General features: G+C 53.8%; 1 protein-coding gene and 1 long non-coding RNA gene across 2 annotated transcripts; both read left to right on the forward strand.

Moving 5' to 3' along the window:
* The first annotated feature begins 223 nt into the window (after nt 1–223).
* LOC106888595 lies at nt 224–2,190 on the forward strand. The gene is made up of 3 exons (XR_001412134.1): nt 224–335; nt 482–795; nt 1,860–2,190. It is a non-coding gene; the product is annotated as an uncharacterized LOC106888595 (long non-coding RNA).
* A 3,638-nt stretch (nt 2,191–5,828) lies between these two features.
* PLPP7 (phospholipid phosphatase 7 (inactive)) lies at nt 5,829–20,010 on the forward strand. The gene is made up of 2 exons (XM_014942928.1): nt 5,829–6,481; nt 19,152–20,010. The coding sequence occupies exons 1-2, from the start codon at nt 6,031–6,033 to the stop codon at nt 19,514–19,516; spliced, it is 816 nt and encodes a 271-aa protein (XP_014798414.1). The 5' UTR covers nt 5,829–6,030; the 3' UTR covers nt 19,517–20,010.
* Nucleotides 20,011–22,550: the final 2,540 nt, after the last annotated feature.

Below are 22,550 nucleotides of genomic sequence, written 5' to 3' on the forward strand. Positions count from 1 at the left end.
CAAAAAAAAAAAAAATTAAAAAAAAAACCACGCACAAAAAAACCGGCAAAAAATTAGAAAATAAAGGCAAGCGGGTCAAACTTTGCAGAAACTCGTTCGTAGCCTTTCCCTGCCCCCCCCCGCCCCGGCTGCCCGGGCATGACAGCGGCTCCGCCAGCCCGGCGGGGGGACCGGGCACCGGGCTCAGCCCCCCCCCGCCTTCCCCCTGCCTCCCCGTCCTTCGCCCAGTCCCATCCCTCCCCCTCTATTTCGCTTTTAAACTGCAGCTGTTGAAGCTAAACCTCCTTTGCAAAAAAAACCCCCAGCATTTCCTCCCACTCCTCCGCGAATTGTGGGTAATGTAGTTTTTTTTAGAAACGTCTTTTTTTCTTTTCTTTTTTTCCTTTTTTTTTTTTTTTTTTTTTTTTTTTTTTTTTTTTATTTTTTTTTTTTTTTTTTTTTTTTGGATTTAATCGCACTGATTTTTCTCTTGGTTTCTCAGATCAGCATTTTCCTCTCCCAGCTGGAGCTCGGTCGGTAAGTTCGGCGAAGGGATGGTCTCCTTATTTGCAAAACCTGTAGCCCCAGGCTGGGTGGGCTGTGATTCAAGCGACTGGAAATGCAAAGCTCTGGGCAGCAGCAGCAGCAGAGGCTCTGAGGAGGAGCTGGAAGAAAGAGAGAGAAGCGTCTGAGGCAGCAGCAGCCCGTGGGAAAGTTGTGAACTTCTCCTACAGCCCGTGGTAGGAGGAACGTTGCTGCCTGGTCCCACTGACCATCAGCCCATGGAGGAGCTGGATTTCAAGAGCTGAGCACCAGGTGAGGTGTGTGTCCTTGTGGGATCCTGGGCTGCGTAGGGGAGAGTGTGGCAGGAGGTGGAGGGAGGTCATTCTCCCCCTCTGCTCTGCACTGGGGAGGCCACAACTGGAATCCTGCCTCCAGTGCTGGGCTCCCCAGTTCAAGAGAGACAGGGAACTGCTGGAGAGAGTCCAGCGTGGGGCAAAAGAGATGATGGAGGGATTGGAGCATCTCCCTGATGAGGAAAGGCTGAGAGAGCTGGGGCTCTTGAGCCTGGAGAAGAGAAGGCTGAGGGGAGACCTCCTTAATGCTTCCAAGTATCTAAAGGGTGGGTTGAGGGAGGATGGAGCCGGACTCTTTCCAGTGGTTCCCAGTGACAGGACGAGGGGCAACGGGCACAAGCTGGACCATGGGAAGTTCCACTCCAATCTGAGGAGGAACTTCTTTGGGGTGAGGGTGGCAGAGCCCTGGCAGAGGCTGCCCAGGGAGGGTGTGGAGTCCCCTTCTCTGGAGATCTTCAAGCCCCACCTGGATGCTCCTGAGTGATGTGCTCTGGGCAGCCCTGCTTTGGCAGGGGAGTTGGACTGGATGATCTCTAGAAGGTCTCTTCCAACTCTGACAATTCCCTGATTCTGTGATTCCGTGTGTCTGGCTTTTTGGGAGTAGCTGCTGTCCCTTGAGTGTGACGCAGGGCTCTGGGTGCGTGTGTCCTCTGTGGCTTGTTTCTAAATAGGAAACCTGGGGAACCCAGAGATAAAGAATTGCTTTGCTGGTGCCACTTGGGGTATGGCACAGCAGCACAGAGCTGAGGAGTGCCTCTCAGTCCCCCCACCCCGTGCTCTCAGCAGGCTCCATCAGCTCACACAGTGCCTGGTGTTTCCCAACACTGTGCACTTGCCATCTGCCCTCCGGCAGGGAGGAGAGACCGGAGCTACTGAGTGATCCTGACAAGTGAACGGGATGAGGGGGGGCAGGTTTGCTCCTTTCCACCCACAGCAGGTGGAAAAAAACCATAGCATATTGTTATCTTTTTCTTCTGTGTGTTTCTCAAAGTGTTTATTTAAAACTTCCCAATCTCTGTGAAGGGCACAATTCCCATCACAAGCCCTGCCACGGGTACCCAAACGGAGAGCACGCTCCAGCCTCAAACTTACTACCACGTAGTACAAGGGAGAATGAAATGAGCATCTCCGAATGAAATATCCAGTTGCTTCAGCAGCCTCCAGAAGGTGCTGAAATACTTTGACATTTCCAAGACTCTTTCACACTTTTCAAACAAGCTTGTCACAGTTTCTCGGAGCATTATGAATCCGGTGAAACTGCATATTCTGCAACTCTCGTTTCGCTGGAGCTTGAGCCAGGTCTTGCTTCGACTTGGCTGGGTCTGGTGTTCTGGTCAACTAGGAAATTGCATTATCTCGTTCTAATTAAATCAGCTTTTCATCTTCAGCTGGAGTTTTCTTTGGGTTTTTGGTCGTGCCTGTCTCAGTCGTGCCGCCGTGAGTGATTAAGGCATTAGCACACTCCACCCCGGAGTGGCTGCATTAAGCTGTGTGTGGAACGGTTCCTGTGCCCCAGAGCGTGGTGCTGGCTGGTGGAACTGCCCGAGATGTGAGGCCAAGCTGTGATAAGTAAGAATTAGGAGTGTTTGGTGATGCTGCGAGTTGCGTTTCCTTCAGCTGCTCGTTTGATGAACTTCTCCGTGTCTCCTCGGAGCTCCGTTCCTGCCATTGCTCCCCGTGGCACCACAACCTGCACGGGGCCTCCCTGTCCTTCTAGAGGGTTTTCCAGCTTCACCGAAAGGCAGGGTCTCCCCTTCACCATCTGAGCAGTGGCAAATAAAAGCAGCCCAGCAGTGGCCACACTGCGCTGTGCCAATGGGCCTGACTGGCACTGCTGCCTGTGCCCTAAGTACCGCAGAATATGATATTTTATTTTGGCCAAGCTTTCTTTTTCACCCCTGGAAGAATCCCGCCCAGGAGCTGCAGATTTCCTTGCAAGCACTTTGGCTGCGAGCGCTGCTTCGTGACCAGCCACGGCCAGGGGATGGGGGGGCACCAAAGCTGCCAGTGAATTGCAGTAAAAGGGGACGTTGCAGTCCCTCCCGTCCCACCTGCATCTCCAGCATGGTCTGTGTGGCCATGGTGGCCCCTGATGCCATGCGTGGCCGTGGCTACTGTGTGGGGAATTGTGGCTGGCAGCCCCCAGCCCTGGGGGCTGCAGGTGGGGTGGGCAGGCAGGCGGGGGGGGCCGAGGGGACGCCGTGCACGGAGTGTGTTGGATTTATCCTCCTGGGTTTGTCCATCTGGGCATTCTCCGTGGCGCTCGACGACTCTCATGGATCAAGTGTCAGGCCTGGAATAGCCCTGCCGGAGCAGGGAGCCTGTCTCCAGGTTTAGAGGGATATTTATAACCCCCCTGGGTTTGTGTCTGTTTCACGGGCAGAGCGTGTCTCCTCCGAGCTCACTGTGTCCCTTCGGCCGTGCCTGCAGTGGGACAGTGCTCAGCGTGGCCCCGGGGCTGGGACTGGGGACGTTTCCCTCCCTGGGTTTGGTTTCTCCTCTGGGACAGGCAGTGACAATCTGCCTGGCTGTAGGAGAGACCAAATGTGCTTCTCAGAGGGGTTTGCTGGCACTGACTCCATCCTGCGCAGCCCGTCCTCCTCCGTCCCCTTTGCTGGGGACCCATGTCCTGGGCTGGGTTCCCATGGGGAGACCAGGGCAGCTCTAAAGCAGAGAAATTCCCCCATATCGGTGTCAGAAGAGACAGGCACCGCGTTAAATTAACTCCCAGGGCTTTCCAAGGTCTATTTTTCCCCGTGACAACTCCCGAGGAAGATGCTCAGCATCCCCAGCACAGGGTGGGATGGGGGGGGACAGGCAAGTCTCCCTATTTCTGCAGGCTCCCAGCCACCAGCACTTCAACCCTCTGCTCACAGGGGGTTTGCAAGGAGCCCCACACAGCAGCAGGAGAAGAGGGAGGCCATTCGGTGGGGAGGCGACGGATGTAGCCAAGTTAAAGCAGCAGTGACAGTTATCTCCTGGGCTGCTGTCAGGTGGGTTGAGATTTTCCACATGCCTGGGAGCCGGGCAGGGGGGTGAGGGCAGGCAGATAGGGATGGGGTGCTGACTTCCCTGATAGTGTGAGAATGCTGCTGTGCAGCCGTGATGGGACAGGAGGTGGTGGGTGTCAGTGATGTGACAGGGTCTGGGCACGTTCCTGGGCTGCTGCAGCCCCAAATGGTACCTGAGGTGAAGGGGCCCGTGGTTCATGGGCTGGGTAAGGGTGTCTGGGGAGAGGACGAGCTCTTCCCCTGGCTGGGATCGTCATCATAGGCTGGGGGTAGGTTCCTGGAGGGTATGATTCAGAAATAAATTGACGTGTATTATTTTCCTTTGATTCATAAAAGGGGGAAAATATGAGGAAAACCCCTGAGGGCTCCTCAGGACCTCTGGCACTTGCTTGGCCAAGCACGGTCCTCGCTTCTGGCCTGTTGTCTGTGAGATGGGCACAAGCTGGGTGATTAGTTCATCTAGAGGATTTGCAGATCCACGGATAAAAAGTGTGAAGAAAGTGCAAAATTTTTCTTATTATCTTAGAAAGCCAATAATCACCTTTCGTTTAGCACTTAAGCTCTCCAGTGCATTTTGGACAGACGTTTAAAGAAACATGGGCTGGGGTGCCTGTGCAAATACTTACCTCTGTCACTGGATAGCTGCGGAGGCAAATGTCACTGCCACTGAGCGATGTGCCTGTTCTGCTCCTCGGTGCGATATTCATCTTCTCCGCTTCTCTGTCCATGGGGAATTTCCAGCCCATTTGCATAGGAATCATCTCATTTCTTGAGCGTGTGGGTGGTGTGGAGCCGTGACAGCCCAGGGAAGGTAACTCGGTGATGGCAGCCCGGGCGGATCTGGCTCAGGCGGTGGCTGCAGCGGGATGCCATCCTTCGGGCAGGAGGAGATGAGAGGGATGGTCTCTCCCAGTGATGCTCGAGGCTTAGATCCACACGGCTGTGGTTCAGGGACTGTAGCAAGGTCATTCAGACCTGTAAACTGGAGCTGCGAGAGCAGACGGGATGTTCTCAGAGGCTCTCCAGTGCAGAGGGAGATATCCCAGAGGGGTTCACCCCAGCTCCGGTTGGGAACAGGGAGGTGGGATGCTGATGGCAGCCGTGCACGGACAAAGCGATGGAGCACACGGTGCCGTGGCAGGAGGGACGTCAGGTCTTCCCTCTCCTCTGCGGGAGGACTCCCCAGGGCCTGGCATGAGCCTTCCTCCTCCCCATCCCACGGTACCCTCTCCCCTGGGGCCGGTACCTGGTGACAGCCGCAGCTGGGGGACGCGGCCACCGCCTGTCACCTGCTCTCAGCGTGGGACCTGGGATGCTGGATGACACGGCAGAAAGGCGTGCGGTATTGAGGCCAGGCTCGGCGCTGGGGGCAGGGAATTCATTAGAGGCACCGTGTCTCTTTTAATCAGGAGGCAGGTGCTGCTTCTCCTTGATCCGGGAAGGGGGTGAGTGATGGAAGTCGCCGCAGGGGCACAGCCTGAGCGGGGAGGGAGGATGGGGACAGCGATGTCTGAAAGGTGCCCGTACCAGGGAGGGGAGGGTGGTATTTAGGGTGCCCTGGCAGGGGGTGAGGTGGTGCAGAACGGACAAAAGGAGAAGATACCTGGGGAGAGATCCATGGGAGGGAAGCCCCCAAGCAATGCCCAGCCTTGGAGCTCACAAAGCGGGTGGCACAGCCCACCAGAGCAGCAATAGGGCTGCTGTGGGGAGGGGGGATGCCGTGGTCTCCTCCGGCTCCGACTCTCTGATCTTGAAATGTGACTTGGAGTGCCAAAAAACTACATTTCCCAGTTTCCCTTGCAGGCCAGGGGAATAAGCAATTGGAAGATTTAAATAGACCAGGATAGAAGCAACCAACCTTTGGCACAACGTTTTTCCCTCCTCTTCTTCCAATCTATTGGCTGTTTAACCTTTTTCCCTGGCACTGGAGTGGCTGCCAAGCCTGGCATTAATTTTCCTTCCAAGCTTGCTAGGCCCATGAAGTAAACAGCCATGTGCATTCCTTACTCTATATTTAACAGCTGCAGTCCGTGCTGGGGGCAACTGCAACAGAGGGGAACCTTTGTAGCTTCCCAAATTCACGGCTCGTGAGGGTGGGAGTAGGGGAAGCTCTCTGCAGGGAGAAGAGGAATTTCTCTCCTTCTCGGTGTTTGCAAAGCAGGTTGCGTTAGAGGGAGACTGCAATGCCAGCATCCCAGCCGCGGTCCAGGGCAAGAGACAGGAACAATGTCCTCAACAGGGCTGAGTTCCTCTCCCTGAACCAGCCCTTGAAAGGCAACCAGGAGAGCAGGAGCTCCAGCAGAAAGCAGAGCGGCCAGGCCGGGGCAGCCGGTGCCCAGAACAACAACCCCAAGGAGCGGCGGCAGTCGCAGCAGCTGCCCGAAGAGGACTGCATGCAGCTCAACCCCTCCTTCAAGGGAATCGCCTTCAACTCCCTGCTGGCCATCGACATCTGCATGTCCAAGAGGTTGGGAGTGTGTGCCAACAGAGCCTCCTCCTGGGGTGGTGCCCGCTCCATGATTAACCTCCTGGGGATAACGGGGCACGGGATCCCCTGGATTGCGGGCACCCTCATCTGTCTGGTGAAGAGCAGCACGCTGGCAGGCCAGGAGGTCCTCATGAACCTGCTGCTAGGTGAGTGGCAAACTTCCCTCCCTGCCTGGAAAGCCCAGCCCTGGTCACAAGGGACAGCGGCACCAGGACTCCTCCTCTGACGGCTCCTGGCCATGGTGTGGTCAGGAAGCAGGGAGTGACCTTTAGGGGGAATGCCGCACTTATCGGCTGTTTCGGTCCTGGGTACCATGTGGTGATGGATGTGGTTGTCTAAGAGGGTTGGAGTAATCCTGGTAGCTGGTGACACCCATGGAGTATGGGAAGGTCCCCAGTCCTGTATGGGGCAGAGTTGTCCAGTCAGGCCAAGGAAGTGTCTGTGATGTCCAGGTGGACACCAGCAGCGATGTGTTTTATTTAAGCTATGGTCATTTGCCTTGGTGGTTTGATAGGTGGGGAAAACATAAATATTTTAATCTTTGATATCTGGATCCATTCCTGAGGATATCCTTGAGAAAAAAAGGTTTCCATCCCCTCACCACTTTCTTGAACAGACTGTGTCTCCACATCTCAACTGCTGTGTGATGGAGTCCTGTCTCCTTCCCTGCCGCGGTTTGATCTCACATCCTCCTTCCCTTGAGGACCTTTCTTGTTGCTGTCCCCATTTCCATGCGCTAATTTGACCCAGAGGCCGTGTGCGCAGGCTGGGATCTCGCTGGCTCTCCTGCTACTCCTTTCTTGTGTGGTCGGTGTCCTTGTTTCTGGAGGTTGGGATGTGTTGAAGGAGTTGTCTTCTGAGTTGAGCAGGGCCCATCCTGCCCGGGTGGACTGATGTCCCACCAGTGACCAGGCTGAGCCCTAGGCGTGAATTGCCTTAGATCCTGGCCCCAACACATCTTGGCCATGTCTACCTGAGGACCTTGCTCTTTTCTCTCTTCTGTCTTTGGCATGGGACCCAGGTATCATACTTTTCCTTGTGACTAATCTCATCTGACTCTGATCAGGCCTAGTGTTTCACCCTCCCCCAAAACCCAGAAATCAGAGCTCCTGCTTTTGGTTGGTACAAGAAATTGAAAATACTGGATTTAGGCCTTTTGCTTCTCAGGGAGACTTCTTGGGAGGACATAGGGACATGTCATTTCAGATGCACCTCAGGAAAGGGACATCCTGTCCGCAGGGGCTGACTGCTACATGATACGGGCTCTGCAACATGGTCCCAGGGTATTTTTCACAAGTTCATCCTTCGGGGAGGGCAAAGATTGTGCCGAACTGGCTTGAAAAGCACAGTGGTAGCTGCCTTTTCTCTCCCCTCTGCCTTTGAAAAAGACAGTCCTCGTGCTGTGACATCTAATGAAGGGAGGCCATCACAGGGAAGAAGCCAGAATAGCATCGGCGTGATGCAGAGCCCGCCGACGTCAGCAGTTCTTCTAGGGGCTCCTCGGTGTGCTGGGTCAACCTCTCACTGAGAAAAGAAGCTCCGTCTAAAAGGGCACAAGGATGAAATAGTAGGTGACTAACATCAACTGGCATGGTTTCCAGATGTCTCTTGACCTGAGAGCCTTTGACAGTTTTGGGGCCTGAAAACTCTGACCTGAGCCTGAACTTCTTTGACTCCAAAATATTTGAGATCCTTATAAAGAGCTAATGCCACCTTTGGCTTAAAAACAAGAAAGGTTTTCTCGCCCTTCTGTTGCCATGTGAGGAGGCCAAGTGCAAAGCCACCTCTGAGTTGCATTGAAACTCTTGAGTATCAGGTGGTCTCTGGGAGAGCGCAGCCCTGCACTGCTCACTGCATCTCCAGGCCTCCTGAGCTCAAGTGTGGTGCCTGGGGGACAACTTATGGGGTTTCTGAAGTCTTGCTTCCTTGCCTAGACACACCATTCCCATCCTTCTCCATCTGCCAAAAAAGAAAATAGTTAAATTCGGTTAAGGACTAGTTGGTTTAAGGACAAGGTGACCTGAGAGCTTCATAGGTCTGGCAGCCTACAAAGAGCTCTACTTTGTCCTCTGAGTAGACAACACTAACTGGTGGGACTCATCAGGGTGCCCTGAGCCTCTCACCAGACCTTCCTCAGCAGGACTTGTGTCACCCCACAGAGCAGATCTCTGCTGTGAGTGTGGCCTTGGTTTGATATTTAAGATTGCAGTCAGGAACTCTGAAAATCCGAGTAGCTGCTGCCGTGATACCTGCATTGCTGATGGAGGAAAGAGTCTGGCTGGGGAGCATGGGGCTGGTGGACCTAGACAGATCCCATGAGGATCATGAGTAAATGGGAAGGGTATGGCATGACTGCTGCGTCTTGCGTCCTTGGTCCCTCTTGGTGCTTTGTTCCTGTGACTCAAATCCATCAGGATGTGGTGTAAAGTCCTCCTGGGTAGGGACGGGTCAAAGAGAAGGGAACTTCCTGGTGCTTCCCTGGTCTCCTGGGAAGAGGGATGGAGGCAAGTTGGGGTTGTCTACGGTACCCCTTCTTTACCTCTCGTGGCTCTCCTCCCTTCCCCCCCTGCTTGCAGAGAGTTTGATACATCAAGCAGAATTTCTGATGCAGTCTCTGGGCAGGGAGCCAGCCCATCATAGAGCACTTGTTTAGGATTTGCAATCAGGCTTTCAAGGCGAGGAGACAGGAGACTGCTGAAATGGGACTGGGAACCTGGCAGAAGCACCACTGCAGATGGGGGGGGGTGGGTGGATGGAGGGGCTCTTGGCAGGAGCTCTGCCAATCCACGCGGGAGCATTTCGGGTGAGGGGCTCTGACCCTGGGATGCCCATCCATCCCAACTGCAGATGTTGATTAGCAACCCCAAGCAATGTTTTCCCTCCGTGTTTGTCATCTGTGATGGAATTTATCGATTCTCCTTCTCATCGTAATCTTTTCCAGCAAATGCCAAACAGCCAGAGAAGCACGCTCACAGCCTGTTACTGAAAAGATGGAAGAAATCAGATAGCTGTGCCCACTGTAAAAATCCCTCTGCCAGGATGTGCTTTCAGGAAGACTATCTCAGCATTGCCAACCCTGGCTGTTGAAAAGTCAGGGAGAAAGTCTGCACCCACCGGCCAAATTGAGAGAATCATAACTCAGGAAACCCCCCAGTTTTAGAGTTCATTTTATTTGTCTGCCGGTGTTGGAACTTTTAGGACCATTCGAGCTTTTCTCTGCAATGACAAGGATTTTGTGAAAACTTTAAGTGCTTAGAAAATAATTTGAACCTTGCAATCGGGCTTTCAAGGGGAAAACAGATATAAAACTTTCACAAAAATTCCCGGATCTGCTCCAGAACCAGACAGAAACTCCATTAAACCCTGAGGGAAGCAGTACCTCGGTTTCTGGTTCTGATCCATCTGGTGAGGATGTGGATCCAAATTTAGTGATTCATTGACTGCAAAGGCAGCAAAGAACATTTGGATCATTGATCTAACCCACGGCAAAATACAGGCTGTGGCACATCCCTTAATTTATTCCTGTTCAATTTGTTAAGGGAAAAAACCCAAACACTCAATCTGATTTACAATTACAAGTGAGGGTGAACTTGTCAGAACCACTTCTGTATTACTGCAGTGGCAGGTATCCTCACAAGCTCCTTGCTCTTGGTTTGACTCCCCTCTTCCCTCCGTTGCATCTGCATACCCTCATCTCCTCAGCTGAATAGCTCTTTTAGCCAACATCTCTCCAGCCTTTCAACATTTTGGATAGTGCTCAAGTAATTTCTTCCTCTCCTATTTATTAAGCTAAACAGATTGATCTCGTTAGACTGATGGTCTTTCCAGGTTCCAGGCACCTTCTTACTGCAATGGGAAGGGAATATGGTCACCTGCCCAAAGTGGTGGCTCTGGTGAAGTCCACCTATGGTGCTTAGAGCCAAATCTCCACCTGACGCAGTGAACCTTGTTTAATTCACTGCAGACCAGCTGCGTGCCGTTGCTGTCGGAGGATATCTGCTTGGTTAACCCTCGCACGTAAAATATGTGTCTGTGCTCAGTTTGAAATACCAGCCATTAACTGGTTCTGTTTTGGTGCTGGCTTTCCGAAATAGCTATTCGGACTAGGAGAGGAGAAAGCTCTGCTCTTCTCCTTGCCTGCTGCATCCCCTGCGTCCCGCTGCTGTCTCAGTGACACAGGTCCCAGTCCTCATCCATCACCAGCCGGCTCTGCATCCCGCTTCGGAGGGGGAAGTGGGCTCTTTGGTGCTGTCACTAAGCATTTATCACCATCAAGTGAAGCAGTGCCGCGGGCTGCGGACGTATCGGCGCAAACAGCGTGGCAGGCGGAGGGTGGCTCACCACAGGAGGAGGAAAGAAGGGGAGCCCAGGGTCACTTCTCCACTCCTGAAGGTCAGCAAGAAGGCAGTTCTTGCTCTCTCCAGCCTTCTCCCTGAACACTGACCCAGCTTTAGTCTGACTGGGAACCAAGCCATGATGTTCCGAGGCACAGTCCCCTGCAGAGCCGTGACTTCATCCTGACCCATGTATATATTTATTTTATATCTATATATACACACATTTATAAATACATATATATGGCCAGGACTCTACAGTCCCACCCTGGGAGCTTCCAAGCAAGACCAGATTGGCAGGAAAGCAGTGGGTCAGGAAGGAAAGAGAGCGAGAAATGCCTTCACCAGGTCCCTCGAGACCCTGCTGACCTGCTGTCACGATAAGGAGGTCCTTCAGGTATGGTCACGCTTTTCTTTGGAGTCCGTGTGGTGAAAATCCAGACGGTGCAGCCCGTTGCTGGTAAAGGTCACCGAGTAGATTAACTGCCCAGGCAGTACAGACAAACTCGTCTTGTTGAGCCCCGGGGCTCGGCAGCCCAGAGCCAGCAGAGAGGCTGGGGAGCTGCACGGCAGATGGATCCATCCGTACGCAGCAGAGCTCGCTAAGCTGAGAGCCCCAGAGATGGTTTTGGGGCCAGATATGTCTATTTTTTGCCTTTCATTTTCCCACCGTGAGGCTGGGGATTTTCTGGGCTGGATGGAGCAGATGACATTTGGGCAGGGAAGGGGAGAGCAGCTCAGGAGCGGGCGCCCTGCCTGAACCATCTCCTCCTTGTAAAACCTGGCACATGGAGGAGGCTCAGCCCCCGTCCTGCTCCCCTCCCAGCCCTGGCAGTGCCCACTGCCATCTCAGCACATCTGTCCAACGAGCTGGAAACGCTTTAAATGTCAAGTAACCCAACATGACTGACCCATGGTAAGTGCCAGGCAAGAGGGAACGGCACAGATGCCCTCTCCCTGCATCCAGCATCCAGACACAGGTCCAGCCTGGCATTAAATATTCCTCTTCATCACGTCAGGCTGCTAATCTGCCTCTTGTTGTCCTGCCCAGCGTCCCTGCTCCTTTGGTGGGTGCCATCCTCAGCCTTCATCCTCTCACAGCTGATGAGCTCAGGCATCTCTGAGCAGCAAGCGATGCCCGGCTTCCCTGCCCCCCTTCCCTTCTTCCCTGCCCCCCTTCCCTTCCTCGCCTGCTTCCTCTATAGAAACGTACACTGTTCTCTGCAGGGCAGGCTGGCGAGTCTGCAGTGTCCCTTCAGATAAAGGACAGTCAGTGACAGGCTGGGACCCGTGTGGCTGTGGCTGGAGCAGGCACGGGGGGGGATGTGGATATTTCCAGGGACATGTGTAGGGTCTCTGTCAGCCCTGTGGTCTCTGATCAGCCCCGTGATACTGGTCAGCATGGAGGAGCTGAGGATGCTGCGAGCCCTGCAGCCATGGGTGTGCAGCCCTTGGGGAAACCACAGGGAGCTGAAATCCAACCCTTGAGCAGAACCAGTAGGAGAAATGTTCCAGAGCCTGAATGCAGAGAGAAAGAGAAAAGAAGTGCGAGGGTTGTTGAATGGGAAGAGGGGGAATAAACATGGGAAATGAGTCATCCTTATGTCTGTCACTCCGGGAACAGCTTCCCGGTGCCCCTGCCTGGAGCTGAAAGGGGACAGTAGCTGTTTCACTCGGGCAGAGCCGGAGGAGCTGAGCCAGGCTCTGGCCCGAAGGGAGATCCTGAGAAATGGGTGAGTGTGTTTGCACCTAACGCGCCTTGACAGGAGCGGTGGTTGGGAAGAAGAAGGTGAAGGCAGCGAGGTGGGTCACTGGGAGGAGTGATGGAGGGCAGGGAGAGCCCATCGGGGAGCCTGCTCTGGGCCAGGCTTGGTGGAGGATGGGGATGGGAGAGGGGAATCGAATGAAGTGTCTCTTTTTTCTCCCTTTGGAAGAAAGTGCTGTGTTTTCACCCGGAACTCAGTTCTGGTCTCGCTCTCCATTTCCACCTTCAGAAGGATGCTGCTGACATACCCAATCTGCGTCTCTAACACCCCGTGAGCCGTGATGGTTGGAAGCATGCTGAGCACCACAGAATCAGCCCCAATTTGGGGGCTTTTTTGCCGATTTGCCTCATTGAAGGCAGTGGGCTGTAAACACAAGCCTCGGCAGCGCTAAGTCCGAGTGAGGAGCCCAGCATCCATGGGCTGGGAGATGCTGTTGGTCATCTCCCCAAGGAAGTTCTCTTCCTCCAGCTCCCCCCGTTGGGTGCTGTCCTGCTCGAGTGTGGGCAGAGTGTGGTTCTGGGCTGTTGCTGATGTGACTTGTGCTGCTGCCATGGCACACGGGGGTTTTGCAAGCTGTGGGTGCCCTTCTGGGAGGCAGCTGAGCCATCCCGGGGGCTGCTCAGCTCCTTTTCCCCATCAGCACGAGCCCTTCTCGCTGCTCTCACCCTCTCATCCCCGGGCTGAGCAGACCCCCGGCGAGGCAGCCCTGCTCGCTAATTGATGCTGAGATACAAATTGCCCAGCTCCCAGGGGCACAGTATTTCCAAGGGGAGAACCTCCAGGGAGCCTGTGTTTGCACTCGGGGCTGTTTCTAATCATCTAGGATATAGCAGCTCTATTTTTAGCTGTTGGGTTTTGTTGTTAATTAATTGCACGATGCTGCTTCCCACCATTTTTTCACCTCCCCGTGGCCACTTGCCCCACTCTGCTGCTTGTTCAGCCAAAAATATAACCTCCCCCCAAAACAGCACAGTGTCTGATTCATTGGTTCTTCAATGTATCATGCTATTGATGCTATCTGTGCCTTTTGTCAGCTCCTACACCTAAGAGTACCACGTTTGGGGAAGAAAAGGGAGTAGAGGAGTTCAGTTCCAGAGGAGTGGAGCTCCTCCAGCTGCCAGTGACTCCACTGGAGAGAGGGTGAAGACGCTTTTGAAACCTGCCTCTTTCATTAATGTTGACGAGTCAAGGCTGCAAATGGCTCATTTTCCAGGTCAGGGAGCCTAGTGCCTGCGGGAGATTTGGGAAGTTCAGAAGCAATAGGATCAGGCATGGAAGGAAAAAAAGAAAAAAAAATAATTCTAATTTTGGAGCATTAATTCTAAATGTGGAGCAAAAGGAGCTATTTCCTGGAAACGGTGACATTTGTCCAGGGTTCACTCCTGAGTGAGGTTGGCTAATCTGGGAAACACGGGATCTTCAAAGCCAGCCTTGGCCCTACACGTGGCCAGGGCAGCTGTGGTGGGGAGCACATGGCATCTCAGCAGGGTTGGTGTAGCCTCCAGCATGGTGAGACCTGGGTCAGAGCAGGCTCTGGAGCCCAGGCAGTGGGTTATTGCCATGTTGTCTCTGCTTTAAAATGGTACCAGGGCTGGGCAGAGGGGGTTGTCCTGTACACGTCTGCTCCCGCGCTGGGGTGTCAGTGCACGGGATGGGCTTGCTCTTCATTCCTGGGCATTTACCTCCCCTTTTTCCTCTCCCCTCACTGAGCCGTGGCGTTGGGAGACCGAGTCCAGCCTGTGACTCTGTTTCTGATCCCAGTCTCACAGGCTGGGCTCTGGAGAGCTGCCTTGTCTCATCTGAGCAGCCCCATGTGCGTGAAGTCATGTGAATCACGGCTGCGGGAGCAGACGAGGCCAAGGGCTTTTTTGGCTTTCTCCTTTTTTTTTTTTTCCTCCCCCCCGCCGCTGTTCACCCAGGTTGTTTTTCAGCTGTGGTTTTGATAACATGTTTATATAAACATCTCAACTGGAATCTGCCTCCCTCCCTGGAGACACTGCCTGGCTCCGACCTGGGGCAGGAGATGCACCCGAGAGTGCTCGCCCCATCCTCAGCCTCTTTCAGCTCCTGTCCCCCTCCAGAGATGGCACCTCGGGTGCTGGGACAGAAAGGACCTTACAGTGACAGGGGACGTCCAACTGTTTCAATTTCCCTTAAATACCAGCTTTGGGGTTGGGTCTGGTTCTGCTGAAGTGATGCTTGAGGTTCGTCCTTGTGCCCTCCTCACACCGGGCTCGCTCTCCCTCCACTCTTAATGGGCTCCTAACATTTGGTGGTAGGAGCAAGGCAGATAATTGTTTTCCTTTTATTAATAGATATAAAACGTCTGCCCAGGGGGCTCACTTTCAGCTCATTTACTGTGCGTCTGATGCCAGATGTTGGCTATTTACAATACCAAGGTGATCTCTGATGCTAAAATTGTCCCAGGCAGACAAGACTTGCTCTTTGGGTTTGCGCTTTAAGGAAGTTCTAGATGTTAGCAGACCTTTTTGTGATCAGATGGTTTTGCAGCAGAAATCTGAAGGATTATTTCCCTAAACACCAGGTTAAAGGGTAAATTCTGGATCATAAAAGGAGCGATGGGTGAGAGCTAATCCTTCCTTTGCTCTTTGAAATCCAACGCTACCTGGATTTTAAATCCAATGCTACCTGGAACCTCGGGGGAAAGGCACGATGAAAAAATGCTTAAAATGAAAATTTCTTGTTCCTCGCATCTCATCCCCCGGTCAGGTGGCACTCTGCCATCTCTGCTACGCCTCTGGCAGCCCTGTCTGTCTCCAGAGAGCAGCGTTGTGTGAGTGCAGGCTGGTGAATGGGCTGCAGCTCCCTTCTCCAGGCTCTCCTGGGGCTGTATTTCCTCCAGCCTTCGGTTGCCTTGGCCTGAAGGATTTGCAGGGATCTCTGTATTAGGGACAGGGGAAGGGCAGACCCAAGGTGACGATGCTGGTTTGCAGGTGGCTGGGGTTGCACTGGGGGAGGGTGCAAGGTGAAGGGGCTTCAAGTGCAACCACTTTGGTAGCCAGCAGGTGCCTTTCCCAGTGCAGAGACACCCACCTGCAGCTGGACCCACCAAGGATGCCTATGAGAAAATTAACCTCTTAGCTGCAGGATGGGTGTGCCCAGGATGGATGGAGGGAGGATTTGGTTTGCATTAAGGGGAAAAAGCAAGTCATGACCTTCCAGTATCTGAAGGGACCCTCCAAGAGAGCTGGAGAGGGACCTTTCTACAAGGCCATGTAGCGATAGGACGAGGGATAATGGGTTCAAACTGGAAGAGGGTAGATTTGGATATCAGGAAGAAATTTTTCACTGTGAGGGTGGTGAGACACTGGAACTGAGAAGCTGTGGATGCTCCATCCCTGGAGGTGTTGAAGGCCAGGTTGGACGGGACTTTGAGCGACCTGGTCCGGTGGGAGGTGTCCCTGCCCATGGCAGGGCTGGGGGGTGGAATTGGGTGATGATTCTATGACCCGACATCCAGGCGGGTATGTAACTCAAGAAATTGGAAAGGAACAGGGCCTGGGATGGGGCTGCAGAGCGATGGCACCGTCTGTAGGTGTTTCTGGAGGCTGTGCCGTTGGCAGCAGCGCCGGGTGCTGATTCACTCCGGCAGCGCCTGCCCGCTGGCAGCAGCCGCAGCAGGAGGAGGAGGAGAGGGCAGGGGCACGGTGCAGCTCCCCGGGGCTTTGCAGGGCTCTGCTGAGCCCCAGAGCTGGGCCAGGGCGGTGGGACCCCCCCGTGCCTCGGAGGCCGGGGCAGGGCAGGCAGCTGGGGCTGTTCTGTAGGGAAGTTGCTTCATGGAAGGAACAGAAAGCGCAGGGGGAAGTGACAGAAAAAGCACCAGACGGAGGGATCTTTGGGTTTTTGGTTTTGTTTTGTTATTTTTTTCTTTTAACGGCAAATTAACCCCTGGTTTTAATGCTGTCATGCCTTCAGATCTTGAAATGTAGGCAAACGAGGCTTTCTGCTTTCTGTGCATCATTTGACGAAAATCAAACCTAGCAGTACTGAAGGCCCATTTTATTCGTCTTCTGAATGAAAGGATTATTAAAGCAGCTCTTTGCTTGTTCTCCATTCTCTGAACACCTCCGTGGGCACATGCCTGCATCCCTCAACTTGCCCTGACATCACCTTTGACTGGAAAAAAAAATCATGTAAGTGCAAAATACTGCTGTGCAACGGTGAACACCACGTGTCCCCAAACACACAACGTTTGTGCTAGTGATCTGGGGGTGGGTTTGGTGGGCGATGGTCTGTAGTGGGGGCATTGAGCACCGTGGGAGACACTGGGGATCCTTCGGGGTGCCCAGACTGGTTCCTGAGCCCTGGCTGGGCTCCTCTGCAATGCAATAAGCTGCTGACTTCAGCAGGAGCAGCTCGGGCCAGAGTCTTCTCTTGGCAGGGTTGGTGCATCAGCTCTCTGAAATGAATGCAGGAGTTTGAGCTCCTGAGATAGCGTCCCAGAGCGTCGGCTCCTGCCCAGTGCTTGTCCAGGGTGAGATGAGACTCGTGGGCAGTGCAGCCGATGAGCTCTGAAAAATCAGCTCCAGAAGCACTTTGCTGAATTGGGGCCGTAGGGGGTCACCTTGATGGGGTGAGGAGCTGGGATGGGGGTGATCTAGGAAGCCCAGCGTGAGCAGAACCCTGTGATGGCCAGCAGCCCCAGTGCTTTGTTGCCCTCGGTGGCTCTGAGCCGTGCTGATGGCATTCGGCCTTAATTGCCTCGTTTGGCTGCTCCAGGGCTCTGCAGCTTGGGATTGAAATCCCCCTCTCCCTTTCTCCCCCTCAACCAGCCCCTTAAAATAATACTGGTGAATCTTAAAGCCCAGAGACCTGCTCTGCTCACACAAGGGCTGCGGGATGCAGCTCTCCCCCTGCTCTCTCCCCATCTCTGGTCCCCAGGGGGGGCTCTCTGCAGAGTCCCCAGCTGTCCTTGTCCTCTGAAGCCCATCTCTGCCACTACAGGGCCAGTGTCCTGAGCAACCTCCTTGCATCTTGCCACCTGGAGCTTCACCACCTCGTTTCAGATGCCACCTATGGACCTTTCCTTCATGTCAGCCTCCTGCTTCTTGTTGTGTCTGAGCTGGAGTCCCGCTGCTGCCTGTGCCACCATTCCTGCTAGTGAGGAGCTGGTGCCCAGACCTTTTACTCTGCTCCATCTCCCCTTCGCAGCTCTGAGAGCCCAGGAGTGGTCCAGGTGGGACCTGGTGGGCAGGAAGTCCAGGGAGGTCCTGCTGTCTGCTATCCCCATGCTAGATGCCCTGCGGATGGGGAAGAAAAATAGAAAAACAGAAGAATAAGGAAAGAGTTTGGCCAGGCTAAATATCAGCTCCTTCCCCAAGGGATGCCAGGGCGGGTTGAGCAGAGGAGGGTGAGCAGAGCTTCCGTGACAGCTTCTCGCCTCCCAGCTCTTGCCAGGTGCCGAGCAGGCAGGAGGAGCTGCCTGCCTCCCATGTGCCAGCTCATTTCCCCATCCCCACCACCCTCCCATCCATCCTCCTGAAACCTTGTCAGCTCTCAAGGAAGGGTCTTTATCAGGAACCAGGCAACTGGCCCCTCGCATTCCTGCCAGGGAGCAGGCTGTGCTGATGCCGGGAGATATTTCCTTGTCACTGCTGCGAGGAGCTGAAATCAGCACTCTGACTAATTAGGAGGGCTGGGGGAAAGCAGATGAAGGGATTAAAGAAAAATAAAATCGATGCTGGGAAATAGAAATGACAGTGCCTGTCGGCTGGGGCCAAGGGGGTGGGATGAAGAGGAGGATGATGAAGACAAGTGCTGATGGGTTTCGCTCCCAAAGCAGTGAGGGAGAAAGGACAATTTGGTGTTGAGACCTGTGGCTGCAGGGATGGCCCAGCTCATGCTGGGAGGTGTGTTACCCCCTAAACACGTTCATGCAGGGAAGGGGGTGCATGGGGTGACTCGCAGAGGGAAAGCCACAGGGAGCAAGAGGCGAGTAGAAGCAAGAAATGGCTTGTGGGTGTTCAACGCTTTGGCAAAGGGAGAGGGACAAGTGGGGGACGTCTAGGAGGGTGTTGCGTGTCCTCCACTTCAACACCCCAAGGTGTTGTTTCTAATGCAGAAGCCCTTTTTCTCTTTTGGCTTTCCCCTTGGCTCACTGTCTCTTCATGCTCTTTTCTTAGTGGAACCTGCCCATGTGGTGTGACCCCGCTGGCTGGCTCTGGGCAGGAGGGAGGTGACAGGCTTGGGAGAGGACAAGGGACAACACCAGAAAGGGCTGTTGGGCACCTTTCTTCCCACCGACCGCTCACTGCAGCCTGGTCACCCCGGCAGAGAGCCACCCCGGGCAGGGATACCTCCTTGCTGCACGAGGTTTCTAAAGCATGGGGTGGAGGACAGAAACGGAGCCACCCAGCCCAGTGGTTTGAGGGCCAAAAGAGTTTTAATTTTAGCTTTGCCAGTTGCTCTCTTCCTCCCCAGGTGGATCGCTTGCCTCTGTGGTTTGGGTTTCTCCTCTGTGAGACGGTGATAATGGTACTTGTCTTCTCCATGGGTGAACTGGGGGTGTTAAGTAACATTTGGGTGGTGATCTGAAGAAGGGGTTGCTTCATGCAGCTGAACCATGGGCACCTGGCTGAAACTGAACCCAAACCTTATTTAAAGACAGTGACAGTCCTTGAATGTTCTGCCTTGAAAAATTGCCCTTGACTCTGCTTCTGTCTCTGACCTTTCCCTCCTTGTCTCTCCTTTTGTAGCCCTGCTCCTGGACATCATGATTGTGGCTGGTTTGCAGAAGCTGGCCAAGCGGAAGGGTCCATACGACATCACCCCTGGCTTGTTGGACTACCTGACCATGGACACCTACGCATTTCCAGCTGGGCACGCCAGCCGAGCAGCCATGCTCTCCAAGTTCTTTCTCAACCACCTAGTCTTGGCCATCCCTCTCCGCATCCTGCTGGTCCTCTGGGCCCTCTGCGTGGGCTTCTCCCGTGTCATGATCGGACGGCACCACATCACAGATGTCCTGTCTGGCTTTGTCTTCGGCTACTTACAGTTCAGGCTGGTGGAGTTGATATGGATGTCTTCCAACACGTGTCAGATGTTGATATCCATCTGGTGAACATGGGGGACTTGACGCTTTTCCACTGGAAACTAGCAGATACTTTAAGAGTCTCCCTCCCAGTATTTTCTACATGTTGTTTGTTGGAAGCAGTTGTAACTTCCATGAGTAGTGGCGTTTTTTAATGTTGCTTTCCCACCTGAAAAAAAAAAAAATATGTTTCTTGCAATGGATTGGGTTTTAGCAATCAAGGGCCATACCTGTGTTTTGGCCGTATTCTCAAACTGTGTTTGGACAGGAAACTAATTAAGCTTTACGGGTGAGAGAAATGAGCTACATGTCTGCCTAGTTTGGGTGGTTCACATCAGCACCTTGATATGTCCTCAGGATGGGCAGCGCCTGAGAGGTTCCTGAGAACACGTTTGTTAACTTTTTTGAGGCTAAATGATTTTGGCCATAATGCTTTTTTCTTTTTTGTAAGCCCGGCAGTTGTGTCTTGTACCGAGTCAGGACACTGCTGGCACTTCACAGATAATAAATAATCATAAAAATCCTGCCCTGTTTGGTTCTTATCATGAGGGACGGGACAAAAGCCAGTTCAGTGTAGCTTTGAGATATGTGTTCAACTTGGGGCAGGTCTTGCGGTCTTGCTGACCGAGGGGGATAGAAACCATCACTGAAATGGTTTGCCTTGGATGAGGTGGACCTAGATGGGTGCTCAGGATGCTGAAGGTGTCGTGCTGAAGCTCCCCGTTCATCTGCTGTTCAGAACTCCGGTCTGTGAGGGTCCGTGTGGGGCTTTTGGTCTGGTAAAGGACAAATACTTGAGCTGCCCATTCTCATCCTAGTAGGGAGTAACTGAAAAGGCGTTGTGCTGGATCATGGTGATTTTGCAAAGCAGGTCTAGATACACAGCAAAGAGTCTTTTCCTATCTCTTCATGGCCATGATTTTACAATTCTGCCAAATGATGCTGTGGATGGGAATTTCCCAGGTGAGTCCAACACAGCACTGACTGTTTTACTACAGAGGTAAATACTGAGTGTTTCTGTGTCTCACTCCGTATGAAATGGGAAAGTACTCCTGACCTTCCTTGATTGCAAGGCTGAGCTAATTGATGTCTGTGTACCGATATATTACTGAATATAGAGTTTGATGCCCAGCCACGATGTCGTTGCTCCCCGTTATTGACAAGCAGCCAACTTGAAACCTGGCTGATCTTTACCCAGCTGATGGCCGTGCTCAATGTGGTGCCTCTGAAAGGGATCACCCCTCACAACTGTCTAAGAAAATCCCATATTTTACACAGAACCTTCCAGTTCTCTGTGGTTTCTCTGTCTTTAGGAGAGCATTTGATGTTTGGCAGGTGATGGACACTACCAGACTCGGCACCTTCCCTGGCTGGATATATCCTGCAGGATGAAGGGATCCCATCATCGCTGTCCTCCTGTCTGTCCCAGGTGAGCAAAATGCACCTGGCTTGCAAGGGCCAGGGAGCAACCAGTGGGGTCTTGTGCTCTCATCTATGCTGGGGAGTCTCTTCCTACAGGGGCTGTTGGTGAGAAGGAGAAGACATTCAGATCAAGACTGCTGCAAGCTGCTAACATTTGTCGCTCTTTGATAATTAGTATGAAAAGAAACTCAACAGAAAATCTATCCCTGGCACGCGTCTCCAGCTGGGATGTCAGCACAGAGCCCTGGGAGATGCTGACTCCAGCTCCAGGGCTGGAGCAGAAGTGTGGTGAGGGGGGGTAACGTGTCCTTTAAAGCTGAGCCTCCCGTGGAGCTCCCCGGGGCTGGGCTGTGCGAGGGTCCCTCGGGAAGGGCTGTCACTGTGGGTGTTCAGGAAAGGGCAGGACACTGGGTCCTGCGGGTTTTCCCCCCAGGCTGGCAGGTCAGTGCAGCAGCAGGCAGAGCAGTGGGGAGGAGGGGGGGTGGTCATTGCTGCCCCCCTCCCCTGCTGCTGCTTGTTTAAACGAGGAGTGCTGCCGTGGGTGGGAGCAGAGATGTGTGACTGCGCTTGGCCTCCGTCGGGGATTTTCTTTGCCAGCCTCCTTCTCCTGCAAAGACTTCTGTGAAAAATCAAGCTACGGTGCTTTCTCTTCCTTCCAGGCATTATTACACTTGGCAGAGTTTGTCCTCACCCCTAGGAGGGATGGAGGCACGTTACTGCAGCTCTGATGGTCTCTGCGTGCACCTACGTGTACATGGAGATGGTGGGTACCTGAAGAGGCAGGGAGCAGGGGGAGACTTGGCCCTGATTCCTTTGTGGAAAGCTCATATTTTGCAGCTCTAGGTTTTATTGAACCTTTGCAAATAGGCTGGATGCACCTACAGCCATGTCCCTGGCTCCAGGTCTCCTTGTGCTTGCGTTGGCTTTTGGTAGAGCCCAGATGGCTTTGGAGGAGTTACTCCTGGTCTTTGCGCGTGTAATCAGGAGAGCATGGCCTGAAGAAGCTGCCATTGTGGGTAACATCAGCTGAACGGGTCTCATCCCAGCATGTGGTTGCAAAGCAAGGCAAGAGAGCAGGGAGAGGTGAGTTGGGGTGACTCACGGGGGTAAGGTGGTGTTCTCAGGACAGAGCTCACTCCCACACAGGGTTTCTCCAAAGAACCTTCCTCCTCAGCACCCCTGCAGCCTGCACCCCTTCACCCTGGGCTTCAGTGCCCAGAGCTGGGGGGCCCTGATGCTCATGTGCTCACTACAGGGAGGGTTTGGGGAGACCCCCCCCCAAGGTGAGTGTGGATCTGGGCACACCAGGAGAAGCCCAGCAGAGCTTTGCCGCAGCTGTGCCCAGCCCTACTGGCAAGGCAAGCAGCACGGCCCCACACAGCATCCCTCATCCCTCTCTCCCGGCTGCCTGCCATGCTGAAGGTACCGCTCAGCATCGCTGCTGTGGAGAAAAACAGCTTCTGTCTCTATAGCAACAGCGAGGATGGCGGGCACCACTGTGGGGCTGCCCGGCCCCTCTCCTGTGTCCCTGCCTGTCCCTGTCACCCGACAAGCAGGACGGGCTGTGGCTGGGTTAGCTATTACCTCGCAGGGGGAGGCAGGAGACCCCAGCCCAGGTCCCCCAGGGACACAGCTGTATGGG

The sequence above is a fragment of the Calidris pugnax genome, unplaced genomic scaffold (assembly GCF_001431845.1).
Source record: "Calidris pugnax isolate Ruff unplaced genomic scaffold, ASM143184v1 scaffold102, whole genome shotgun sequence".
In the NCBI taxonomy this organism is placed as follows: Eukaryota; Metazoa; Chordata; class Aves; order Charadriiformes; family Scolopacidae; genus Calidris; species Calidris pugnax.

Coding starts and splice junctions, on each gene's coding strand:
- PLPP7 (XM_014942928.1), top strand. CDS start 6,031: ATGCCAGCATCCCAGCCGCGGTCCAGGGCAAGAGACAGGAACAATGTC. Junction 6,482..19,151: donor CCTCATGAACCTGCTGCTAG/GTGAGTGGCAAA, acceptor CTCCTTTTGTAG/CCCTGCTCCTGGACATCATG.